This window comes from Orbicella faveolata, unplaced genomic scaffold (assembly GCF_042242905.1).
Source record: "Orbicella faveolata isolate gen_17 unplaced genomic scaffold, um_ofav_v1 contig_35, whole genome shotgun sequence".
NCBI classification, from domain to species: domain Eukaryota; kingdom Metazoa; phylum Cnidaria; class Anthozoa; order Scleractinia; family Merulinidae; genus Orbicella; species Orbicella faveolata.
Genome location: NW_028301564.1, coordinates 26,213,394 through 26,239,837, shown reverse-complemented (window position 1 = coordinate 26,239,837; position 26,444 = coordinate 26,213,394). Strand labels below are relative to the sequence as shown.

Here is a 26,444-nt window from a genome sequence, read left to right as displayed (position 1 = left end):
CATACGAGTAACACACGGATACATAAGAGTACATAAGAGTGACATACGAATACATACGAGTAACATGCGAGTACACACGAGTGACACACGGATACATACGAGTACATAAGAGTGACATACAAATACATACGAGTAACACACGGATACATACGAGTACATAAGAGTGACATACGAACACATACGAGTAACATAGGAGTGTATACGAGTAACACACGGATACATACGAGTTCATAAGAGTGACTTAGAATACATACTAGTAGTAACATACGAGTATATACGAGTGACACACGGATACATACGAGTACATAAGAGTGACATACGAACAAATACGAGTAACATACAAGTATATACGAGTAACACACGGATACATACGAGTACATTAGAGTGACATAAGAACACATACGAGGAACATACGAGTGTATACGAGTAACACACGGATACATACGAGTACACAAGAGTGACATGCGAAAACATACGTATATAAGAGTAACATACGGATACATACAGACAAGTACAGTAACCTACGGGTTATAAATGGATTTTAAATGTACTTATGTTAAGAGAATAACCAAAATTTGCAAATTTGAAAGAAAGTTAGACTGTTTTACCCCTCACTTGAGGAAAGGGAGAGGGGTTCAATTCATTAAATGAAAAGATCCCCCCCCCTGTAACAACACGCCACGCACACCCCCCGAAGCTTTCACTATGCTATTACTTCGAGGAGAATAATTCTATGAGACATTTGGGCGCGTTAAAACTTGTGTGCAATTATCGTAACCTGCGTTTATTGAACGCGCAACGTCGCATATCGTATCAGCTCTCACGTTTGTTTGTGTGTGTGGAGTGCGTATTGCGTACATATGTATGTGGCACACGCACATGTGTGTGGTACCCGCGCATGTGTGGCACTAGTCTTGCACGGGCTCGCATATCGTATGTTGCTCCTATGCATTTGTATGCATTCGTATATAACCAATGTATGTAACCTGTATGTTACCGTATGTGCGTCTGTATGTATCAGTATGTTACTCGTAGACCATTATTTGTAGCAGTTACTTGCAGGTCACAAGGGAGGCTCTCGGCCAATAACAAGAAAGAAAAAATGCAACGAGTAATAATAGTAATTACTGGCGTGAATAAATTTGTTCAGAGGGTTGATAACTAAAATAAATCAATCAGAATCCAAGATTTCACCGGGCACCATCCCAAATGATCCCGCGCGGTTCTCTACTTCTTTTTTTTTTTTGTTAATTTACTTTTCTAACCGAATTAACGTAGACGTAAAAGATACCTTTTCTTTCCCGACTACGACTACCATGATTCCCTGCAGGTATGTTTCATAGAGTGAATTGGCTATTGAAAGTTGTAATTCGATACCTGTGAGGTAAAAAAGGTTAAGTCTGCACGCGAGCCAAGTGGCCCACCAGGCCGGAGCTTATCCCGGTTTCTGTAACATGAAGCGACTAGGAGTATTTCTACTCCCCCCTGGATGGGATGCTAGTCCATCACAGGGTTACCCCCAGCATTAAGTTCACCGGTACCCATTTATACACCTGTGTGGAGAGAGGCACTGTGGAAGTAAAGTGTCTTGCCCAAGAACACAACACCATGTCCCCGGCCAGGGCTCGAACCCCGACCGCTCGATCCGGAAACGAGCGCACTAACCATGAGGCCACCGCGCCTCCCATAATTGGATACCTGTTATTGGAGATAATTGGATAAGACGTCATTTTCGTGACAAATGGGGGCGCGGAGAACCAGTCGCGATTGAGAATCTTGTTCTGGATACGATAAACAAGCACATCTTATTGTAGATGTAGAGTGACAAGTGTTTTTAGTTACTTTTCAAGCACTTTTAAAAGTTCCAGTTCTCTGGGAGGTCTCTAACTAATTATCCATGACAACAGAGACACATATTGAAAAAGTTGAACACTAATTTTTTTGTTTGCAATCTTCCAATTTTTTCATGTCCTCCATTTTACGCAATGTAAAAACAGGGCTATTCATATTAACGCCCGAGCAATCCGCACAAACAACCATAAAAGTGGTGAATAGTATTATTCATGTTTTAAACAACAGGGGCTTGGACGACAAGGAAGAGACTCGACTAAGGCTCCTTGGAGCGTTTTAGACCGTGAAGAAAACTAAAAGAAACAGGAGATTGAGCTCAAGCGTTAGCAGCCGGAGCCAGCTGCTTGGGAGTTCTTGGGGCTTGTCAACATTGATACAGGAGCGAAGAACTCAGGCTGGCTGGGTTTTCATAGAACAAGCAACAGAGAGACAAGAGAAAGAATCGCGGTCCATGCTACGTAGAGAAATGCTACTTAATCTGACGAGGAGTTAACAGTCGAAACGTCATCCTCTCAGAATAACCCTCTAGGGCGTTGTTATATGAATTTTTTTATTTCGTGATTTTGAGGAGTGCATATTTCGCGACACTTAAATTCCGCGTTTTTGCAAAAATTTTGTATTTTTAATCACTTTAACTTCGCGTTTTTGAGAAACACACAATTTATTTCCTCGGCGATGTTTCTTTAACGTGTCCTTGAATTTAGTAAACCGACTCTATTAAAAGTACAATAACGTCAGAATTAACAAAAACGCAAAGGTGGGACTATATGTCAACAGTAACATGATCTGAGTCACCTATTTTTCGCGTTTTTCGCGACACTTTTTGTTAGTGTCACTTTATTTTCGCGATTTTCTTTTTTAATCATAACAATTGCAATTTCCTCAAATGTGATTGGTGCATAAACTGCTGTATTTTGCTCTAATTAATCTGCAAAGTTGCAATCGGACAGTGTAATCGAACAGTTATAATTACATGAGCCAATCACATTAAGTCCTCTCCACTAAATCCACCAATCACAACATTGATTACAATCACTATTCACAGTAACCAATGCAAGAGACTGACTTTGTAAAATTGTGGAGGTTTAATCTCCAGTGACTGTTTTGAAAGAGACTTAACAGCCATTTTGCAAGCTATTCTCCATAGTTTTAATTATGATATTTGAAAATGACTATTAAAAGCTATTTTTCAAATGAAACTTTTACTTTTGTGGGGAATTGAAATGGTAACAAGACATCGCGTCGTCCAATTCAGTCTGTAACTGGTCTGCCTGCGAACAGGCTCCCGGTGAGCCCGAACTAAGCGCGGAATCCCCCGTCCCGCCCCGATCGCTTCACTTTCCAAATTCTTCAGTTCCACGCTCGCCGAATTTTTTTTCCGTCCTCGCCGGGAGCCTGTTCGTAGGCTAGTCTGTAATCATACTTGTGATTAACAAATTAGACCCCGCTTGCGGTCGTCCAATTTTGTTGCTTGCTTCTATGATTACAGACCGAACTGGACTCCAGTCAGTCCTATTACTATTATAAATCGCGAAATTTGCGAAATTAACGTGTCGCGAAAATTTCATGTAATAAGATAATAGGCCGCAATTTACATTCAGATGAGACTCGCGAATAAGTTCTGTAAAATAAAAAAAAATTCTGTGATTTTATGTTTTTCTCTGGTCTACATCTAATTCTAAGGCATATTCTGGTGTAAGGTCCGACGAAAACCAAGGAAAGTAACGGCGTAATGCTTCGCGAAACTCTCCTTTTCTGAAGACGTATATCCACGGGTTGATCCTGAAGATGTAAATCTAATTGCTGAAATCCAGGGCCACACAACATAGGCCAGTTTATTGTCAAGGCATTTGTCAGCTGCAGTAAGATAGCCCACAACAGTAGCTATTAAAGAAGGCATCCATGGAACAATAAAAACAACCAACGCAAAGCCAATGGTTTCGATAGCTTTGTAATTTTGTATAGCACGAGTCGAAGTATTGTTTTCGGCAGAGTTTTGCAGATTTTCTTTTTTTATTTTTCTAGGTTGCTTTTTGACGATTTTGAAATCCTCAAATGGCACAAAGTGACAACAGATATTGGAAGAACAAAATAAATAAATAAATAAATAAATAAATAAATGACAAGGAAAGCCACATATCTTCAACGATCGTCGGATTATCTACCAAAATCCCGTAGAATGGAAGAAACAGTGAGATTAACCACACCATTATAATCACTGCGTAACACCTTTGCTCTGATAACGAAAAGGAAAGCGAATGGTAATAAATCGGTCAACAGAAACACAACATAAGTTGAATACTGTGGCGGCAGTTGAGTGAATCCACACCATATGAATAACTTTCAACAAAATGGTAGTTTTTCGTGGCTGAGCGAGAACTTTGATAGCTATGTACATAGGGTGCACTACAAGCCCAACTAACAAGTCTGCTACGCACAACGAGGCTAAAAACCGGTTTGAAATTGTTCGTAAAGACTCGTTTTTGTAGAACAACAACAGCACCACTGCATTTGCAATGACAGCTGCTAAACCAGTCAGGGAGAGCAACAGAGAGAGAACTATGGATGACGCATTGCCCAGTCTTTCGTTGAAGCTGCAGCTAATATTCATGTTAGGTTTGTCAAGGACAACAAGAGAAGTATGAGTTAAATACAAATTGTTTGGAGTTCAGCTGCCGTGCAGTCCTTCGTACATTATGATGTGATGTTAAGCAGGTTGAATACAGTTAATGATGTTTTTTTTTTTATTTTGCATGAAATGAATATTGCCAAGAGACGATGTTCATCGCAACACTGTTCCAAGCAAATGTTTTTTATATATATTTTGACAAGAACTTCTAATCAATCTAGTTTTGAAAGTTCTTGAGGGATCCCCCAAAACAGACTTCAGCGAAATGGTATCAAAACTCTTAAAACAGTTAGAATTGATAGAATCACATGTTTTAAAGGTAAATGTTATAAATATGCCACTGATAAGTTACCGAGTGATGTTGATAATTATAATCCATCAAATAGAGTAAAAACCCGCGTGTAAGAACTAGAGGATTAAGAACCTGCTGGCAGAAATTTCCATTTTAATACCCAAAATATAAGAACCTGTTGAGCCAAGCGAGATCAATCAGTTTCTTATATGTAGGTTACAGTTAAATTATGAACTCTTGTTACAGAGGCAACACTACATAGACTACATATACGCGAGTTCTATAACCAGTAGTGCTACGCTTATCATAATGCAATTGTGAATAATACTGTTTATTTATTTTTCTGGTAATCATCAACTATATCTCCTTCATAGAAATTAAGAACCTAATTAAGAACCTACTTATTGCCAATTACTACCCCAAAATACAAAAACCTATCTTGCCAGACTTAAAAAAATGTAGGTTCTTACACGCGGGTTTTCAGTACTGCATTCATTTAATTCCTTGGACATTATCTGTTTCTCAAAGCTCACAGGTTTCCTCGAGCTATGCGCTTTTCTGAACTGATAATGTCCGTGGACAAATATCCGAGCATATTTTCACATGGAGGTTATCGTCTATTTGCATGCTAAATTTAGTGTTGAGCCACCTGATATTTGAGTCGTGTTTAGCAAATGTTTGTCAGTGGTCTTTATTCCGCAACAGTCAAAGTCCATAACAGTTGTATAGACCTCTGATATTGTATAATTTGGTCACGGATCTAGTTGTTGATTAGATAAGTAAGAAGTAAATTTCCTTGTGCTTATGTGGTGTTTCGTTTTCACATGGCATACGGAAGGCAGGCACAAGTGCAAGCAGAAAAAAAGGAAAAATTTTGATCCTTGTGCTTGCCCTTGAGTCACATTGTGCTTATTCTTGCGTTGAAACCGTTTTCACTGTGAAACAAGAGCTGTTTTGTTTGCGCTTAACCTTGTGCTCGTGTCGGTAGTGAAAACCAGAAAGCCCTGGGATAGTATGGGAAGAGTCCCCTGTGAATTCCGCTCGTTCTAGACCACACTCGGCTAGCTCGGCCTTGTTCCCAGGCTACCCTGGGAATGAATGGAAAACTGTTGATGTCTGTTGTTCATAGAGATGTAACCCAGTATTTTAAACAACCAAGACATATAAACGAACAAAAATGCAAGAACCAAAACGAAGAAAAATAAATGCGACTGTTGGAATTCGAGGATACTGGTTATAAACAGGGCGTTTTATTCAGGAACAAGGGAAGTTGTGTAAAGGGGTGCCTGCGTGTCGTGCAATCAATATTTTGCTTGTATCATGATGAGCTCACCATGAGCATTAGTTGGATGGGCTTTAGCTGGATCAGTCACAGAGGAGGAATGGAGATGTCACAAAATATAGAAAGAGTCCCTTGAACGCTAGCCTGCGAGTGCAGACGTTCTTCCTGCTGTCGTTTATCTACGGAAATACGTCTGCGTTCACACGGCCAATTTATAGTTTTAGCCGGAGCGGAGCCCCATAACTATGGAAATTTGGTAACCCATCACTTGAGCTAAGAAAAAACTGTCACGTGACTGTCAAGCTTATGAAGGACTGGTAGAGCCGAGGTCGATACAGTGACTGCGAAGCTGTTGGAAAAAAAAAACAAACAAAAAACAAAAACAAACAAAAACAAACAAACAAACAAACAAAAACGTGTATATGTATTATATTTTCGGTTTAACGTGAATTATTAAAAATTATTTCCCGCAGTGGAGGCGAAATCTAAGGGAACACTGAGGGAATTTAATAATTGGGGAAAGGTTGTTTTAGTATAGGCCAACCTGAAAAGCTTTGGGAAAAACTAAATTCAACACGTAAGTCTGCAGAAAGTCTACCAGAAAATAACTCTTTACTCTAGAGCAAGGATAGGCTAGCAACGTTAATTTGAAAGGTGAAAATAATCCAATTTAGATCAAAGCAGCAAGGACCCCCTACGCACGAAACAAAGAAATAATAGCCTGCGAACAGGCTCAAGGCAAGAACGGAAAAAAATTCGGCGAGCGCGAAACGTGAATCTGAAGAATCTGGAGAGCGAAGCGATCGAGGAGGAGCTTCTTTCGGGCTCGCCGGGAGCCCGTTCGCAGGCTAAGAAATAAACGCATATTATTCTTGCACGTGAAGGACCGTGAAGATTCAGTACATGGCGTGACCTGTTGCGTGATGATGTGTGACAGGTGTCGAATTTCAATGAGCCTCGAGTCTATTTATCACATGACATTCATAAGCTTTGGAGTGAGAGCACGATGGCTGCCGGTCTGAAGTACCTTCTCTTCTTCTTTGCCCTTGTTTACGCAGTGCGTTTCTCGGAATCTCGATCTTTCGTCATTGACTACAAAAACGACTGTTTCCTGAAGGATGGAGAGCCATTTCGTTACATTTCCGGGAGCCTTCATTATTTTCGAGTTCCTCGTTTTTATTGGAAAGACAGGCTCATGAAAATGAAAGCCGGAGGTTTGAACGCTGTGCAGACTTACGTTGCTTGGAATATCCACGAACCAGTTCAGGGGCAATACAACTTTGAGGGAGATGCAGATGTCGTGAGTTTTATCGAGCTCGCCAACAGCCTTGGGCTTCTAGTGATCGTCAGAGCAGGTCCTTACATTTGTGCTGAGTGGGAGTTTGGCGGCTACCCACCGTGGTTGGTGAAGAACACCTCAATTATCTTAAGATCCATGGACAATCGTCAGTACACGACCTATGTGCAGTCATGGATGGGCGTGCTTCTGCCCAAACTCCAACCTCTGCTGTACGCTAATGGAGGACCAATCATATCAGTTCAAGTTGAGAACGAATATGGTTCTTACTTCGCCTGTGATCATGATTACCTCAAATTTCTTGAGCAGTTATTCCGCCAGTATCTTGGCAACGACATCATTCTTTTTACAGTAGACGGTGATTCTGAGGCTGACTTACAGTGTGGAACTATCCCATCACTTTATGCCACTGTAGACTTTGGAGCAAGCACAGACCCAGCGAAGGCATTTGCAGTTATGCGCAAATTCTCCCCCCATGGACCCCTGGTCAATACCGAGTTTTACCCGGGTTGGTTGGACCGCTGGAGTGTGCCTCACCAAACGCGGCCAGCATCAATGGTAGCTAGTACTCTTGACAAGATCCTTTCTATGAATGCCTCCGTGAACTTTTACATGTATGAAGGTGGCACTAACTTTGGTTTTATGAATGGTGCAGGTTACAACAAATCTGCACACTTTTTATTACCAAGCATAACCAGTTATGACTACGATGCACCTTTGACAGAAGCTGGTGATACCACAACAAAATTTCGCATTCTGAAAGAGACAATTGCCAAGCATGAGAAGTTGCCAGTTATGCCAGTCCCTGCTAACACAACAAAGTTTGCCTATGGTAAAGTTCAAATGTCCCGAATAAGGACCTTTCTTGAGGCTTTGCCAATACTGTATCTTCCCTTTGGTCCTGTGAATGCAACTTTTCCTTTAACAATGGAACAGATTGGACAGAACTATGGCTTCATTGTCTATAGAACAAAGATTCCTGATTCGTTTTACCAGTCTAGTGCCACCTTGAGTGTCAGTGGTTTATTACGTGACAGGGCAATTATCTACGTTGGCCAAGTCCGTCAAGCCACAATGTTTGGTTATCCAGGAAACCAAACGGTACCTCTTGACATTGGAGACTTTCTACAGCTAGATATTTTAGTGGAGAATATGGGACGACTGAGTGGAGGGACTGTTGATGCTAAGGGAATCCTTGGCAATGTCACCTTAAGTGGAACTATACTACTGGACTGGCAGATCTTTCCTACTAACTTAGAAAATCTGTTCGCAGAAGATTCTTCCTTTTTACCTCTCTCTGATGAACACAAGACAGAATTATCCAATATGGATGACAGCTTTGCCCCTTCCTTTTTCCATGGAGAATTTCTGGTAAATTCTTCTTCTGACACATTTCTTCAGCTGCCAGGATGGAGTAAAGGGCAAGCATTTGTCAATGGCTTTAACTTGGGTCGGTACTGGCCTGTAGTCGGTCCACAGATCACCTTGTTTGTCCCAGCAAATGTGCTGTCCATCAGCCAGAATCCTGCTAGGGTGGTGTTACTTGAACTGGATAGTGCACCTTGTGAATTTCCTGAAAACTGCTATGTTGAGTTTGTGTCGACCCCTTCCATCAATGGGTCTGTACATCCTATAGACGGAAGTCAGATAGAAGCTTGAACAAGCTACAATGTGGAGGCGAGAAACATTAAAGAAAAGGGCAAGATCACTAGCCAAGCTGTGATGTTTTTTTCCCTGTACATACTAAACTGTAGCAGAATGATGCATGAAAATGACATAAGTTATTACTAATTAAGAATTATTACTACATTACAAGCTATAACCTTATAAAAGTAAACTGGAAAAATCTGGTGCATACTTCCTGCTATGAGTTTGACAGCCGGGAAGCATGGAATTTGTATTCAACAAAACTTATAATCCAAGACTAGACGAAGTTAAATTCTGACAACTAGACCCTGATTCCCTGTAGATATATCTTATGTAGGACATTTGGCATCATTTCAGTAGAATCTGAACTAAATTACCTTCAAGTAATGATTTCCAATATTTCTCTACATTTTGAGAATTCTTAAAGTTCCCTCTTTAGTGAAATCATATGCAAACTGAACTGTCATTTGAAACTGTAGCTGAATTTGAGTAAGTTCAAAATAGATTGTGAACACTGTATAATAACACCTTTTGTGGACATTCATTTGGGGTCCTGTATCTTGAAAGCAGATCTTCTTCCCCACTTTTATGGGCATTTTCTGTTGTCCATACAGTTTCCTTATTATGGGGATTTGACTGCAATACCATAGGCTGTGTAAGCAAGTTCTCCCCATATAGAGATAGGAAGAAGACAGATGTTGCATGTGCATCTCTATTGTTATTGTACTTCAAAATTAGATGTCATTGCTCTAGTTTTTAGAACTTTGCTGTGCTTATTGTGGCAGTGCACTGTAGGAATTTGATTTGAAAATGTGCTACTCATTTTGGTCAATGGTTGAAGAGGAGGAGTGTGTTTAATACACGAAATGGCAAAATGATGAAATGGCATTCTGGCTAGCCTAGATAGTGCTCAGGTTAGCCTAAATATCACTGACTTGACAATGGTTAGCTTTCAATAATTATCAGGGTTAACCCTTACAGACACTCACATCCCACATCGACTCTTACCTGTAGAGCCATTTTGTTGTGTGACATTATTTTTGTGTGTTAAGCATACCCCAAGTTGAGGAGATGTGGCTGCCTGATGGCTCTAGTGTATTTGACTTCCAGTTGAGAGAGATCCAGGTTTAAACCTGGCCAGGGTCACTGTATTCTGTTCTTGGGTGACATAGTACTTGGACAGTGCCTCCCTCCACCAAGGAGAGTGAAAATCTTAGGCAGTAACCTGAGATGGATTAGCGACCCATCCAGGGAGAGTAGCTCTACTCCTAGTCACCTAAGTGGAGTTAAACACCAGTGTTGGAGTCATAGCTGGCTCCTCTGACCCTGTGGATTGGATTGACTGAATTATGTTCCACTTAAATGTTTTCCATTGGCTCTATTTCTAATCTAAAGTAGTAGTGTGTTGTTCCAGAAAATATCCATACCCCCACCATGGAAGGGATTTTTTTCCAAGAGCCCCACACCCCTCTGGAAATTTTTATTAAGCTCAATACATTTCTTTAAATGTTTTGGTCTAAGAGAACCCCCCACCCCCCAGGAAATTCCAATCCCTTCTGTGGGGGGAGTATGGATATTTTTTGGAACTGCAAATCAATTTGCTAACTTAAGGAAATGGAAGATTGTTATCCAATGTTTTATTTCATACAAAGTGACAATAGTTATTGTAGAGGTCTTTTTATTTTTTTCAATCTTTACGATAGTTTGTCATCATTGTATGTAGAATGAAAATATGTTGTGAATAAAGAACTTTGTTCTCAGTTGTATTTGTTGTATACATACATCAAATTTGCCAAGCAAATATCTTCACAAAAATGATCAAACTTATCATTCTGTATCCTTAATTAGAGGGAGGTGATGGGTGTATTTGGTTTTTATAGTAATTTACTTTTTGTTATTTGCGAGTTGATCCAGTTTGAGTATCCGCTAGGCTGACATGAGAGGTCCTTCAGTTCTTCCCAAAGATTTTTTGTAGTAGAAAAATTTTCAAGGACGCAGTCTTGAATTTTTTCACAAGGAGCCAATCAAATGTGTATGTTGGGATAGGATACCACACTACCCAGCCCTCCCCCACTTCCCTCATCTGCTGGCTGATGGGTGAATAATGAGTGCTCAAAGACACATAAAGGCCAAGCAAATTTATAATACAGCCTTAAAACATATTAATTCTAGCTAGATTCTGGCAACTATGAATTTGTGCTTAGTCAGGCGTTCTTTTCCGCCCGCGTCCCCCGAGACTTTCACAAGGCCGTCCGCGCCCCGCGAGACTTTTTTCACAATGCGGTCCCCGCGAGATTTCACACCGCGCCCCGCGAGACTTTCACAAGGTTTTAGGTGGATAGTACGGGCCTTTCAATTGGCTAATACCTGAGAAGTAGGCTCCAGTCCCTGACGCCTAAGGAGCATGTGTCCTTTCATTTGACCATTCAGTTACGTCCACGCGTCTGATTTGAATTTTTCTGCGCTTTTTCAGCGGCTTGGTTCCTCATTTCTTCCTTCTTGCTCTTTAAAAATTTCAAACAGTCGATAAGCCCTTGAAATTTTTAACCTGAGAACAGTATTTTTTCACTATGCGGCTTAAACAGTTGTTCGTGTACCTCGGTCTTGTAGTTCTTCTTTGTTCTGCTTTGTCATCACGAGCCGAAGACGATGTTGCGGACGTTGAAGATGAAGACGACTTAGAAAGCGACGGCGAGAGCGAGCAGGAAGATAAGGCAAGTGGTTATATATCCGTTTTGAATTGCTCAAAGAGATCACAAACCTGGTTTAATTGTATTTCGTAACGTTGGCAGGGCAAAGAGAAAAAGAAAGTGGAAATAGAATCTTATTCACCTCCAGTCATTGCACTTGAACACGAGGACTCGGTATTCTTTGCAGAACCCTTCGCAAAACGAGGAGAGTTTGAAAGCAGGTAAAATATATTTTTTGAATTAAGAACGTTTTTAAATTTTTGCCGGTGTGTGGGAAATATTGCAGTTGTTTGCAGTTGGAAAGCTGTATCTACTCGTGAATAAGTTTTGACAGAACTCTAGCCTGTTCAGTCCATACGGTCTGATAGCGTTACATTCTAAACCTCACGTAAGTCAGTAGTAGTTTTCAAGGCGTCTTTTTTTGGACATTTGTCAGACTTCTGATTTTTCTGTATGATACTCGCTTTGTATTGAAAAAAAAAAAGATTCTTCAATTCATTGGGTGTAGCCATGGTAGTAGTTTTTGATGCACAATGCACCTTGTCTTAATAGCCCTTTCACTAATGTTCCACCCAAGTGACCTGTTTGGCATTATTTCCAAGTTTATTTGGCACACTGGTTAATTTTGAATAACAAGGAGGGTTTGTTCTTGTTTTGCAAGGTATACAGACATGAAGCTTCACGTACATTTGTACATGTAGGGACAAAATTCCTAATTTTCATACCACAGGTGTATTGTATTCTTATAACATTTGCATGATCAAGCATATATGGAATTAGTGAGTGTTTCTTACAAAAAAGCTTCAGTTGACTATATCTAGCACAGTATTAATCAATAAGTACTGCTATAATGGCACAAAGAATCAAAGGTATGAGCAAGGCTCACTGTTGATGAAGTGTGTGTCTGAAGTGATTTTTTTTTTTCAACTGATGTGTTTGTATTTTGAGTTGTAAACTGTAGTTTTGTAACTGGCCAATCAATTTTTGTTAACACACTAGGGTGTTAACAAAACTGAGTTGACAGTTTTCATATAGCTGGGCAGCAGGCTTCATGCATTATTGACTCTGCTAAAAAAAAAATCACAAAGTGAATTTCTTCCAGAAAATTTCTTAATTAACAGTTTCTACAGTCTTACCAGAAGCTTATAATCGTGAAATCCTTACTTGAGTCTGTTTCTGACTCGCCAAAAGAGGAAAAGCCCAATTACAGGTTATGTTTTAGAGATAACCAAAAACGTGGTCAACTAGTTCTAGTTATAAGCTCTGTATTCATGCTGAATATGTTGGTTTACACTGTACAGCTTTACTGAGACACCATTTGTGTCAGGAGGAAGAAATATCAAGCTTTCAGTCAAATTTTAAAGTAGTCAACTGGAGACAAGATTGTGTTGTTCCAGAAAATATCCCTACCCCTCCCACAGAAGGTTTTGTAGCTTGAACCTCCCCCCCTCCCACCCCTCTGGAAATTCTATTTTAGTGTCATACTTCTCTTTAAAAAATTGGGCTTTTGAAACCTCCTTGGAATTTCCATTAACCTTCCTTGGGGTGGGTATGGATATTTTCTGGATCTACACATTTCTTTTTTGGCCTTTGCACGGTTTTGCCTGGGTTTTTTGTACTGAGTGATCTAGCTTTAAGCCAGGGGTATCACAAAGTGTTTTAGTGGGTGTTTTTTGGTGGAATAGGTGGTTGATTTTTCTATCTCCCTTTAAAGAATCCGACAAATACACTAGCAAAGTAGCTGCCAGCCAAGATTATGAACTAGATGGCAATTTTCACCAGATGACTACTTTTGAGAATCCTATTTAAGTAGGCTGGGGTCATTGCATTCTGTTGTTAGAGTACAAACGCACTTCACTCTCACACAATCGCTCTCCACTTGGGAGTATAAATGAACACAAATGCTGGCATACCTTAATAATAACCAGGCATTAATCTACACTGAGATTCATAACTGTAATCCATCTAGTCACTTCATTTTTAAGCGTGGCTTATATGGATGCAAGTGGGTCTACAGTTGTAGATGAGTGTTGAATGCTCTCATTATCAGCATTTAAGTGGCTATTGTGCACTTGCCAAATTAATCATATGCGTTAAATTTTAATTGGTGCTTTATTGTTTATTAAGTTTCAGTGCTTTTTTTTTACTGCAGGTGGCTGAAATCTCAAGCCAAGAAAGATGGAGTTGATGTTGAAATAGCAAAATATGACGGTTAGTCACTGCAAGCTTTTCCATCTTTTATATCATAATTTTTTCTGTCACCCACAAAGTTATTACAGTGATTTGTTGTGTAGCACTCTTTAAAATTCTTAGTCTTTGTAGGAGTAGGCAAAACATTGTTTCAAAGTTTCGAACGTCTCCAAGGTAACATAGTGCAAGTGTTAACTCTGTTTATTTTACTCAATGTTGCCTGCTTCAGTTGGTTTCCACTAGAGATATATCTGTAGATGAAGAATGGCTCACTGCATTAATTAGTGTTATCATGATCTGGGCTCTACACTAACTTTTCAACGTACTAGCCAAGTGGCTAGTGATAACTTAGATGTTACTAGCCAAAATTTTTTTTTTACTAGCCAAGCGTTGAGGTTGACTACCTTACAGCATGAAATTTGCGCGACATGTTTATTCATGATTTGGGGGTGTACATATTTTGCGACACTTAAACAGACTGTTCCGCGATTTTGCAAAACATTTTGTATTTTGAATCACTTTAACTTCACATTTTTGAGTATCACAATTTATTTCCTTGGCAATGTTACTTAAACGTGCTTGAATTTGGTAAACCGACTTTATCAAAGGTACAATAAAATGTCAAAAGTAACAAAAACGCAATGGCGGGACTGTATGTCAACAGCAACACAATGTGTTATGTTCACAACACTTACTGCTTGCGTCACTTTAAATTTGCAATTTTTTTAAAACGTGAAATTCGCCAAATTAACGTGTCAAAAAAAGTTTCATGTAACAAGGTAAGTCCAATAAACAGCAGAATTACTAGCAAGACTTGAAAGCAAAAGAAAGCAACTCTCTTTAATACATAATGTTGGTAATTACATTGAACTTAAACTAGTTCCAATAAAGTTAATTCCAGTTCCCAAAAAGACTTTCAAGACTGTGTCTTTCTTTGAGACTTCCTTGGAAAAATATAGAGACCCTGAGTCGTCATTGTAAAAACTGTTGAGACTAATCTTCACAGATGGATAGGCACTGTAGAAATGTTTCAAAAGCAAAACAACTATTTGAACAATACTGCAAACTGTAGTTGGTGAAATTCGAGTGCTAAAAGCAGCTGATTTAAATGTCGAAGGAAATAAATCTTTCGCATCTAGTTATTTCTGTTGTGGTACCGTAAGTTCGTAAGTATGCATATGACAACAAATCACCCTTGTATTGTTACTCTATAAATGAAATGTTATCCCTTTACAGTTTCACACGATTTTGCGCATGATTTTATCAGGAAGCTTGTGTTTTGTTCTACTAATTTCATAACAATAAAGAACATTGATGTGTGCTTTCAGAAACTGCTGTCTTGTTTGTCAAATATTTTTTCAACGCAGTAACGTGTTCAGTTACCCATTTACATACCACACAGCCAAAAGTAAACAAACTTAAATTTGCATACGTGCTGAACAACACATGCCTGGTAACATGGTACACGTACATCCACAATGAAAGTCTGGCCTTGTTTCCGAGAAAAGGGTTTGTTTTCCTTGAGAAAGACAGAAACTAGTACGGCCAATTTCGTTTCGTTTACTAGCCAAAGTGGCTAGTGGAAATCAAAAACCTACTAGCCAAAACTAAATTTCTACTAGTCTGTGGCTAGTTGGCTACTGTTAGTGTCGAGCCCTGATGATTTTTGTAGGCACACCAGTAATTAGTTATACCTTTTCTCCATAGCTGTAATGTCCCCTACTGTATAACATGAAAGGAATTTCTTACCCTTATCAGATGTTTTTAGGTTGCTATAACTCTTCTGATCATAACCCATTGACAAACATGCAGTGACAAAAATTTATGTGGGACATATACATCACATGAGATTGCCTTGCATTTGTGTATAAGGGTTTTAGTTTTAGAATTATTGATTTTGCTCTCTGCATGATGTTGCCAAATATTACACTGGATTGTAATTAATTTTATGTTTTACTTTTTTTGTATGTTTTTGAACATGTGCTTAATGGTCAAGTTTTTACCTTGGTCCTTGGAAATTATTTAACTGTGTTTTTACTCTTGTGACAACAGGTGAATGGTCATTTGAGGAGCCAACAACCAAGTTATTCATTGGAGATTTAGGACTTATTCTCAAGGTAATTTGACACTATTTAACACCTGAGTTGCACATGGAGGTTGGGTGCCCAGGAACCCAGGGGCTGGAGCTGCTGACCCCAAACCCAGGTAGCAAGAGCATCCCAATAGCCTTCCCTACCCACAACCCAGCCATGAGCCCTGCCCGCCAAACCCAGCCCCAGCCCAAGCACCCGTCATACAGAACCAGGAGCTCAGTGGCACACGCATAAATTGCAACAATAAACCGCTGACCTGGGGGCACAGGAAACTGCTCCGCACCAGGCCTATTACAGTAATGCAAACCCTAGCAACAAAACAAATGCCACAGCACGCCACCAAAAGCGCTAATAAAGGCCAATGCCACACCAACTAATGAGCAATGCTCCTCGTCGTTAACTAAGTTATATAAGTATATTTAACCTTGTATATATTTTCGCCTTTAATAGTGTTGATATTTAACATACATGTACTGAAGATCAATAATTGATCTTCAGTACATGTATGTTAAATAAACAATTATTGTTCAAAGACAATGATTCTTGTTCCAGCTCAGGCTGAAGTGTTGGCACTGTATTAAGATGCTAGTTTGTTTGGGGTGTATAAATTTCTCATTTTGTCAGGTTTTGCAAAATGCATGAGCTGTTACGAGCCGTTAATTTTGAACATGGGCATCAAAGTAACAATCTTCTATGTACTAATCTCCTGTTGGTTGATCTGTAGTCTAAGGCAAGGCACCATGCAATTTCTTCCATGCTGAAAAAACCATTTGAGTTCAAGGACAAGCCATTTGTAGTCCAGTGAGTATACTGGTATTTCTTTCTGTTTTATCCCTTAATAAATTTAATTTGCCATCCTCACTTCTACATTGGTTCCTATAAGATAGTTCATTTAGTGTGATCGTCTGGGTGAGGGTACTATACTTCTGAAAAGAACTGTTGGTGACTGTCACAGTCACCAACAACAGTTCTTTTCAGAACTACCCTCACCTGGATGATCACACTATACAAATTACTGATACTCCTGGGTTCAAACCATTTACTATGTTTCTATAAGATGTTGAACACTGTTTCTATAAAAAAAGTAAAAAAGAAAAACACTGCTTACATCTAATTTTCTGCTTGTATGAACTTATTTTTGAAGCTTTGCCAAGATCATTGACAGTCTGGCTTGATTCAATATGTGATAATTTTCTTCTCAACCATTGCCAGACATTACACATATGTATAATATTAAATATATAATATTTTGTACATCATGATCAAATTATTTTATTTTTCTTCCAGGTATGAAGTGAAGTTTCAGCAGGCAATGGAATGTGGTGGTGCTTATGTCAAACTTCTTTCTCATCAAGATTCTCTTGACCTGGTAAAGCTTTGTTCACTGTAACACTCAAGAATTCCTCATTGTTCATTTACTCATTGCAAAAAAGATGAATGTATGGCAAGGTGCCTAAAGGGTGGTGGGACCACATGAGATTTGAGCAGGCACAGAGTTCCTTGGTAACCCTGTGAGCGACAACCACCTGTTAGTGATAGACTGAAATTATCAGTGGAAACTACTCACTTGAACCACCTATGAGTAGACACTATGGCACCCAAGTGTCCACTTATGGGACATAAAAAAAAAAATTACTATTTTGTATATGCATATGATCATGACTTGATGACTTGGTCGTGTAATCAAACTTGATATGGACACCTCCAATAAGTAATTACATTTTGTTGTTTTACTACAGAAATCTTTCCATGACAAAAGTCCTTATACTATTATGTTTGGACCTGACAAATGTGGTGAAGACAAAAAGGTAATTATCATTAACAATATATTTGACATCGTTGAATATATTGCTAGTCTTGAAGGAGTAAACTGTTTTGGCCAAGAACAGAAATACAGACACTGGCTCTGAGAATGATTTTGCCTGCCTGGTTTGAGTGTTGAGAGGTTCAAGGTTTTCCTTGTAAAGAAGTTCAGTTCCTAAAGTTTTACCCGCCTGTGGAAACCAGTTGCCCTTCCGCTGAAATAGGTATTGAAACCCTTGCACTGGTGAAGGCTTGAACATGGTTGCTTTTTCCAAGATTCAAAGTATCTAAAAATATTATACTGTCCATGAATTTTGTACTCTGCACTAAAACATCAAAACTTGAGTGGGCAAGGGAACTTTCTGTCACTGCCTATCAATGGATTTCTGTCATTTAATGTAGACTGATCATCTTACATTTGTGTGAAGAATATTGTTGTTCTTGTTTCTCACATCAACAAGCTGTTTTTATTTTCGTTTTAGCTTCACTTCATTTTTAGACACAAAAACTCAAAGACTGGTGAATACGAGGAGAAACATGCAAAGAAGCCAACTGGCAATTTCCAGAGTGTATTTGATGGCAAAAAGACTCATTTATTCACTTTGGTAGTTCGACCTGACAATTCATTTGAAGTATTTGTGGACCAAGAGAGTGTCAATTCAGGCAACTTGTTGGAAGATTTCACTCCGGCTGTCAATCCCCCTAAGGAGATTGATGACCCGCATGATAAAAAACCAGAGGACTGGGATGAGAGGGAAAAGATTCCCGACCCTGATGCAGAGAAGCCTGAAGACTGGGATGAGGATGCTCCTGCTAAAATTCCTGACCCTGATGCAAAGGTTTGCTGAATTCAATCCCCTAACTAAACTGTTTTTTACCTTACCCTTAAGGGAATTGTTGAATGGTGCAATATGTAAATAATTTGTTTAAATTTAAATTGTTTTATTATTGTCAGAAACCTGAAGACTGGTTGGATGACGAGCCAGAGTATGTTCCAGATCCAAATGGCGTCAAACCTGATGACTGGGATGAAGAGGAAGATGGAGAGTGGGAAGCACCACAAGTTGGTGAGCTGATTTGATATATGGGTTATGGACCAAGCTTGAGGTCAAGATGGCTAGATATTGGCCAAGTTCTGTTTTTTTGGATGCTTATAGACTGAGATGGAGTTGAGAAACGAGGCCAATATCCAGCCATCTTGACCGAACAATTGTGGTAAATAAAAATAATTAAAGGTTTATTATATGGGATATGCTTTGGCTGCAGGGAAATTTTTCTTGTGGGACACAGAGCATTATCCCAGGCAGGCAAGATAGTGCTATCTTGCCCGCTCCGGTAGCCAATCACTGTGCAGGATTTGGTTCATCTTTCCCACTCAGGGAGTTAACCATATTGTAGTATTGTTGTTGTGAAATGTGCTGTACTTTTGTCCTTTTGGGATGACACTCTCATTCATTTGCTGTGCCTTTAGTTTGCTTAAATCAAGCACCTAGCTTATCTTAAAAAAAAAATGTCATACAATCATTGTGAAACATTTTAGTGTGAAGTATTGCTGCATGGTATATGGGAAACTATCTTCTAAGAAACAATAAAAAATATTGTGTTCCTGCTTTGGAATCATGATTAACTAAAATGTATATAATTTCCTGTACTCGGAGTGCAGTAAAAGTCTCTTTAAAAGCGGAATATTCCGTTCAGCTGAACCAAACTTCATCAGCCACAAAGCTAAAAGTTTTATCATCCAACAGAAATTTAAACTTACTATTTCATATTCTGTTTTAAGCAAACCCGAAATGTGAGAAGGCTGGTTGTGGAGAGTGGAAGCCTCCTGTCATAGATAATCCTGCTTACAAGGGCAAATGGTCAGCACCACTGATTGATAACCCCAGCTACAAGGTAAAAACAGAGATCAACTGCTAATTTCTCCTGAGATAATTGATACAAAGACAAACATGCAGGACAGGGAAATAAGAGTTGATCACCACTGTCTGTTAGCTAGTGTCACATTGTATAATGAACAGGGCTGTCATTAAGGGTCGTAACCCGTAACACCTGTTGAGTATGCGTGATAGGCCCTTGATGTTATGGATGAACTTGCCTGTTGTTGATACAGTTCACCCACAAAGTAGCAAGTTTGTTACAGGTGTGAAAGTCAAGGCTACAGGTGACTCAAAACTTAATGACAGCCCTGATGAATGTATCCATGTTTATTATTATTATTATTATTATTATTATTATTATTATTGTTGTTGTTAGTATTATTATTGTTGTTAGTATTATTAGTATTATTAGTGTTATTAGTTTTTTTTGTTTGTTTGTTTTTTTGTAAAGTTTAAAATTTCTTTTGATGATCTCATGGGCTTGGCACAATTTTAATACTAAAAGAAAATATATTGCAGGGTATTTGGAAGCCAAGAAAAATTGAAAATCCAGATTACTTTGAGGATAAGGAACCTTTCAAGATGACATCCATTGTAAGTATGACTGGAAAACAAATCCTATCTACCGGTGCTTGAACTCTGTTTATAAATTATTTGCATGATTTTATGATTTTTGTTTTATTTATTTCAGGCTGCTGTTGGTTTGGAGCTCTGGTCCATGACCCCAGATATACTGTTTGATAATTTTATCATCACTAATGACAAATATGTTGCTGACAAATGGGCTTCAGACAGGTACAGTCAACAACTCCCTCCTAACCCTGTGATTAAAATCTAATTTATCATTGCAACATGGGTGCATTATCAGACAAACAGGTGTTGAGAATAAAGAAAAGCACTAACAAATTGATATTGTCTTGATCTACCACCAAATTCTCAGATCTGACATTGAAAGAAATTAATGTATTGTATTCAGTATGGAAAATTAACATTTTGAACAAGGGACAGAAAGGGTTATCAGACACCCCTTTAACACTGAAATCTGTTGTTCTCATAGTGCCTTACTTCAGTTATTCACTAGTGGGAACGGAACTCCTCTTACAAACAGATGTGGAAGTAAATCTCAGAGTGTGTTTTTGAAAATTGCATCCTGTGTAAATAAACCTTCCTGAAGACCACTAGAATACAAAATGTTGGGTGTTCAAAGGCTTATTTGTGGGCTAAATTCTGTTTTTTTCTGCTTTAGCTGGGTGAAGAAAAATGTCAAAGAAACCTATGGAGGAGATGAGGAGGTTAGTGACTTGATTCTTATTCGTTTCCCTTTCTTGGTGGTGTTTAAATCTCACATATTTCATGGGTTACTATGCTGTCTGTAGTAATAATATCATTATCTTTAAGAACATCTGCAACAAGGAGAAGTGAAATGTTGTGATTGTTTTTTTTTTTTAGGGTGGAGTAGTTAGGAACTTGCTGGACGCAACAAACGAGCGACCATGGCTGTGGGTGCTGTTTGTCATCGTTGTTATTTTGCCATTTGTTTTAATTGCTGCTTGCTGTTTCCCTGGAAGCAAGGTAAATAATATAATGATATATCTTTTAATTAATGATCTTTCGATGTTAATACTTAAACAATAGATATTGAAGGTGGTCAAGAGTGAGGCTAAGGGTGCTTAGTCTATAATTTTATAAGTTCCTTAACCTTGTTACCAAATAGAAAAAGTATTGAAATAGGATTAGGCATTTTAAACTGACTTCAACATTTACATGCATTTTAGAAACCAGGCACGGTGTTGTTTTAGTTTCTAGATCTTTCATTCATTGTCTTGTCCTGACTTGTTCCATGTCCTCACAGGGATGATCAGAACATCCACTACCACCTTCTTCATCTTCTACTGCATTGTAACATGGTTTTAATTTCATACCTTCTCATCCCTTCTTTCCTTGCGCCAGATCTCATTGTTTTTGGCAATGGTGGTTTTAGTAATTAATTATTTTTATTTGCTTTCTCCACTAACTTTAAATAAAGAAGTTACTTCTAGTATATTCTCCCAAATGCTACTGTTAGAAATGTCAGTAGGTTTGTAAGAAGAATGCGCAAGATACATGTTGATTGCAGAGTGATGCTGCCAAGAAGAAGAAGACTGATGAACCAACCGAAGATGTTGTTCCTGAAGAAGACAAGGTATTGTGTTGTAAAAGAAATCCTGAGAGTGGGCACAGTTATGTACATATGTAATCTAGCTACATACATATATACTGGTTGAACATTCTTGGCTGGGTTGTTCAAAGCGTGATTGAGCTAACCCAGGATTAGCGCGAATTATGATTTCAGTTTTGTAACCTTTCGGTGAGGTTTTCTGTTTACATTGTTTCTCCTTCACTTTTGAGTTTGAGAAATCTCGAACTACATAAAACATAAGAAAAAAAGAAACATTTTAATTTATAGAAGAAAAATTAATACTGTGGCTAACTTTTAATCCTTGGTTAGCAGTAGCCAGCTTTCAAACAACCCAGCCAGGTGATAACAAACTTACTTTGATTTTACCCATGAATCAGCAAATGGTAATAAGGATTCTACAGTGATCTTTGTCTACACTGGCTTTCTTTTTTTTATCTCTCTGATTTGGCAACAATAAATTGGCATTGTCTGAAACATTAATTTTAAGTAACTGGCAGACATGATAAGAACACTGTAAAATAAATGTAAAACAGAAACAGTGGGGAATCTCAATTTTTCCAGCTTTCAATGTTTTAAACCTCCCAATGATTTGAAGCAACAAGTGCCTCAAATATTTGGGAGTTCCAATTGAGAGTTTGAAAAACTGAGATTCCACAGTTTCTTGTTTCATATTTATTTACAGTATTCTTGTCAAATCTAACTATTATTATTTTGTTCCTCTAGCTCAAAATGCAAAAGCTACTGTTAAATGATTTTTCAAACCTCCAATTTTTCAAACAAATTTTAGTTCCCTTAAGTGATAGAACAATCAGGATACTGCTTTATTTCCTTGCAAAAAGTTTCAAATTTAGGGTTGTAAGATATGTGAAAAGAGTTCCCACACAGTAGATGAGTGCACCTCTGAAGGATCACTCAAAGTTAGTTGGATCATGTGTACTAAAGGCATCTATGGTCAACTGTTGATTGATATCCTTAATTGATACCCTTGATTGACCCCCAATCAACACTTGACCGTGGATGCCTTTAGTACAAATGATCAAGGTAGTTTTGCATTCATTTCCCTCCACATCTGGCACCTAACCTAGACTATGGACACTTTTTTGAGTTGTGATTGCTGTTACAACATTAATTATTTTTTACTCAGACTGAAACACCAACACAAGAAGGAGAAGAAGAAGAAACACCTGAAGCGGGTGATGAAAAGGTTGGTTAATTTTTGTATTTCAAGGAAAATAAAACAAACAACAAGATGTTTGTAGACCAACAGACAGTAACTGTCTTTGTGCATTTGTCTTTTAGGCTGAAGAGAAAAATGAAGATGAGGAAAAGGTGAGACAATTACTGATTTATTGTTGAAAACCAGACAAGAAAATTGATTTTTTATTTTAAACACTTGATTATCTTTGAACTATGTTGTTGAATCTAGAAATCAAAATTGAAGGCTTTGAAAAGTGGATACGGGGAGTTTAAACAGTAATGTTTTAAATTGTATAATACCTCAACTCTGTGAAATTGTCAAGGTATTATTTCGTAGTTGTTACAGTGTCTAATAGTACAGATTTTCAGGAATATGACCTTTCGTTGATTAGGTTAAGTCTGCATACAAGCCAGGTGGCCCATCAGGCCGAAGCTTATCCCACTTTCTATAGCATGAAGTAATTAGGAGACAGTATTTCTTCTCCTCCCTGGATGAGATGCTAGTCCATCGCAGGGTTACCCCTAGCATTAAATTTGTTGTTACCCATTTATACACCGGGGTGGAGAGAGGCACTGCGAGAGTAAAGTGTCTTGCCCAAGAACAAAACACAATGTCCCCAGCCAGGACTCAAACCCGGACTGCTTGATCTGGAGATGAGTGCACTAGCCATGAGGCCACTGCCCCTCCCACCTTTTGTTGATTAAGTGCTCTTTTACCTGCCTCCACTGGAGGAAAAAAAAAAGCTCTTTCCAGACACCAGAAGGACAATGGTCAAAATGGTCAACTACACCAAGCATCTGATCCAAACTCAATTGTAGAGTGACAGCAGCTATATGTTATGCTTGAAATTAATGTTGATTTGTTGTGATGTACATAACAGGAGGCCGAGGGAAATGAAGAAGAAGAAGAAGAAGAAGAAGCTGCTGGCAAGGATGAGGTTGATGAAGAGGACAGTGGCAGGTTAGGGATTAAAAAGTGATGCACTTCATAGCTGTCAATTACCTGTTTCAACATACAGATCATCATAACAAACTGGCACATAAAGCCAGCCGGGCTTCCTCAATTTGTGTTGTACCAATTATTGCAGAGCGTAAACACTTACTGGTGTGATGGGTATACATGTAACTGAGAACACTGCAGTCCAGCTTTGATTTACCTTGCTACTTTTTGCAGTGCTTTCAATAAGATCCATCAGCCATAGTAGCTCCAGCAGGTGTTCTGCTAGGGTTCTCATTAATTTTATAGGGCAAAGAGGGTTAGTTTCATAAAGTAGATGGTTGACACCAACTAGAGTGCTGAAGGAACAAACCTCTTGGGAGGTCCACCTGCTTCAAATCTTACTGAAAGCTCTTTTCATGTCATAATTTCTAAAATGTAACTAAAATGTAAAAGGTAACTTCTTTTCTCAACCTCTCGGAATATCCGATCATAGGTAGTACTGACAGTAATTTAGTGTTCAAGGAGGTTGAATGAGTGAGTGACAAAGAGAAATGTATTGTCAAAAAGCTTAAAGTAAAACGTTCTTGACTCTTGAATCATCTTGTTTTTCTTTGTAGGATGAAAACAAGACGAAGGACAAGAAAGGAGAACTAACATTCGTCACAGCTCATGCTACATGGCTCCAGATCATCCAAGAATTAGTTTGGACATTTTTCAGTTCCCTCCAAGGCTCAATACTTTGCAAAACTTTTCTGATTACCGGTAGCTTCTTTTCCTCTAGTCATGTACTTATTAATTGCTTTAGGCTTATTGGCAAATGTTTAGAAATCAAGAGCCCTTTTAACAACTACCACAATTGTGTAAAGTCATTAACTCATAAACTGCTATAACTTAACCTCAGAACCTTGATTTTAACTTATTTCAGAGCAGGCTTGAAAATCATGAGACTGTCTTACAATATAATGTGCTTGATGTGATTTTGTCTGATATCGTTTACTATAATTATCAGACAAAGTTCTGTCACTTTCCTTACAGGATAAAATGCCGATTTTACATAATTTGTTTATCCAGAACCAGATCTTTCAATTGATGACCACTGGTTTGCCCAGTTGTTGTCACTAAAAAGGAAAAACAGCATTTCAGTGATAACTTATGTTTTTTTAACTTAATATTAGGTACTAAGCTAATTCGCAGTAGTTTTCAGAGGCTTGGGCCCATCTTTCAATAAAAAGATTAATATAGAAAAAGGACAGGAAAGGAAAAATGGAGTCATTGTCAACCTATTCAAGCCTCAAATGTGCAAGTTAAATTAACTGAGGTACACCAGGGCAATTGCAGAGTAACGTAACCAAGGGTTGAGACTTGAAGGCATAATGAGTTGTGGTGTGGAAAGCTTTACTGTTCAGTATTCTTCAAGAAAAAAATGTCAACCCCTTTGAGGTCCTTAACTAGGTAACTAAGGTTATAAAGCCCTGAGTTGTGTCTGGGCTTTCAGCTGCTTGAACTGGAGCTTAGATGCATTATGAACAGTAGTGCTGGAAGGGCTGGGATCAAATCCTCAATATTTTCCATCTTGCTTTGGCCCACAGGACTTTGCACTCTTTGATCCCTGAAAAATGTTGGGAGATGACTGAAAGTTGAAGTAATCATCAAACATTTTTGCGTGATTCCATTACTTCCGGACAATTAGGTGAGATCACTGGGCACCCCAAAGTAATGTTCTGATATTGCCAAACAGCACCTATCCTAAAAGAATTTGAACATTTCCCCACAATGGCAATAAGTGACTGAGTACAAGTGTATTACTGGGGTGCAACCGGCTGATTTACTTACCCAAAAGTTGTTTCACTAGCTCGGGCCACAAAATTTCGTGTCTTACAGAAGTTCTGTAATTTGAATTTCATAAAAATAATAATTTTCGTAAGAAACTTCACAGGCCTGTTGGGCAAGTGGAGGACAGAATTCACTAGCTCCAAGTTATTGGACACTGTTTTATTTACAGGTTGACCATCAGTGCTTTTACTACGGTACTTCTTGTTTTGTCTTAGGTTTATTTACGAAATTGCTTGCTTTGGATCTTTGTCAAGCTCTGTCGTAAATTTTGCACGTAGGTTATCCAATAATACTAGTGGAATAAGTTATATTATAATTGTGTGTCATTCCATCCTTTCCTTTTTAGTGAACATCTTTTATATTTAATTTACAGTTTTTGGGGCTATTGGAGTTTGTTTGTAGCAACAGGAGGTTGCCATTTTAATAAAACTTTTGAATGTCTAAGTATACTTGTTTGGTGGTATATAGTTCTGGGAAGAACAATACAGTGGTCCTGAAGCTTGGTCAATGAAAGATGTTTTGTAGTTAAGAAATAAAAAACAAGTAGTTTTTGTATCGAGTTATAAAAACACAAGTGGAAGTTTGGGAGAAGAAGAAATGCTGTGGGAACACCAGAGCCAATAGGCAAGTGTTTCCACAGC

The 26,444-nt window shown here is 38.5% G+C and overlaps 2 protein-coding genes and 1 pseudogene across 2 annotated transcripts; 2 read left to right on the top strand and 1 right to left on the bottom strand.

The window, feature by feature from the left end:
- Positions 1-3,500: 3,500 nt before the first annotated feature.
- On the bottom strand, positions 3,501-4,462 carry LOC149104043 (beta-2 adrenergic receptor-like; annotated as a pseudogene).
- Positions 4,463-7,024: 2,562 nt separating this feature from the next.
- On the top strand, positions 7,025-10,764 carry LOC110043439 (beta-galactosidase-like). Its single transcript, XM_089273418.1, has one exon. The coding sequence runs from the start codon at positions 7,061-7,063 to the stop codon at positions 9,008-9,010; it is 1,950 nt and encodes a 649-aa protein (XP_089129544.1). The 5' UTR covers positions 7,025-7,060; the 3' UTR covers positions 9,011-10,764.
- Positions 10,765-11,413: 649 nt separating this feature from the next.
- On the top strand, positions 11,414-26,247 carry LOC110043492 (calnexin-like). Its single transcript, XM_089273432.1, has 19 exons — positions 11,414-11,712; positions 11,791-11,909; positions 13,841-13,899; positions 15,931-15,995; positions 16,696-16,772; positions 17,259-17,340; positions 17,711-17,779; positions 18,257-18,613; positions 18,730-18,841; positions 19,558-19,670; positions 20,174-20,248; positions 20,346-20,449; positions 20,901-20,946; positions 21,104-21,226; positions 21,771-21,836; positions 22,978-23,037; positions 23,133-23,162; positions 23,912-23,991; positions 24,588-26,247. The coding sequence occupies exons 1-19, from the start codon at positions 11,569-11,571 to the stop codon at positions 24,622-24,624; spliced, it is 1,818 nt and encodes a 605-aa protein (XP_089129558.1). The 5' UTR covers positions 11,414-11,568; the 3' UTR covers positions 24,625-26,247.
- Positions 26,248-26,444: the final 197 nt, after the last annotated feature.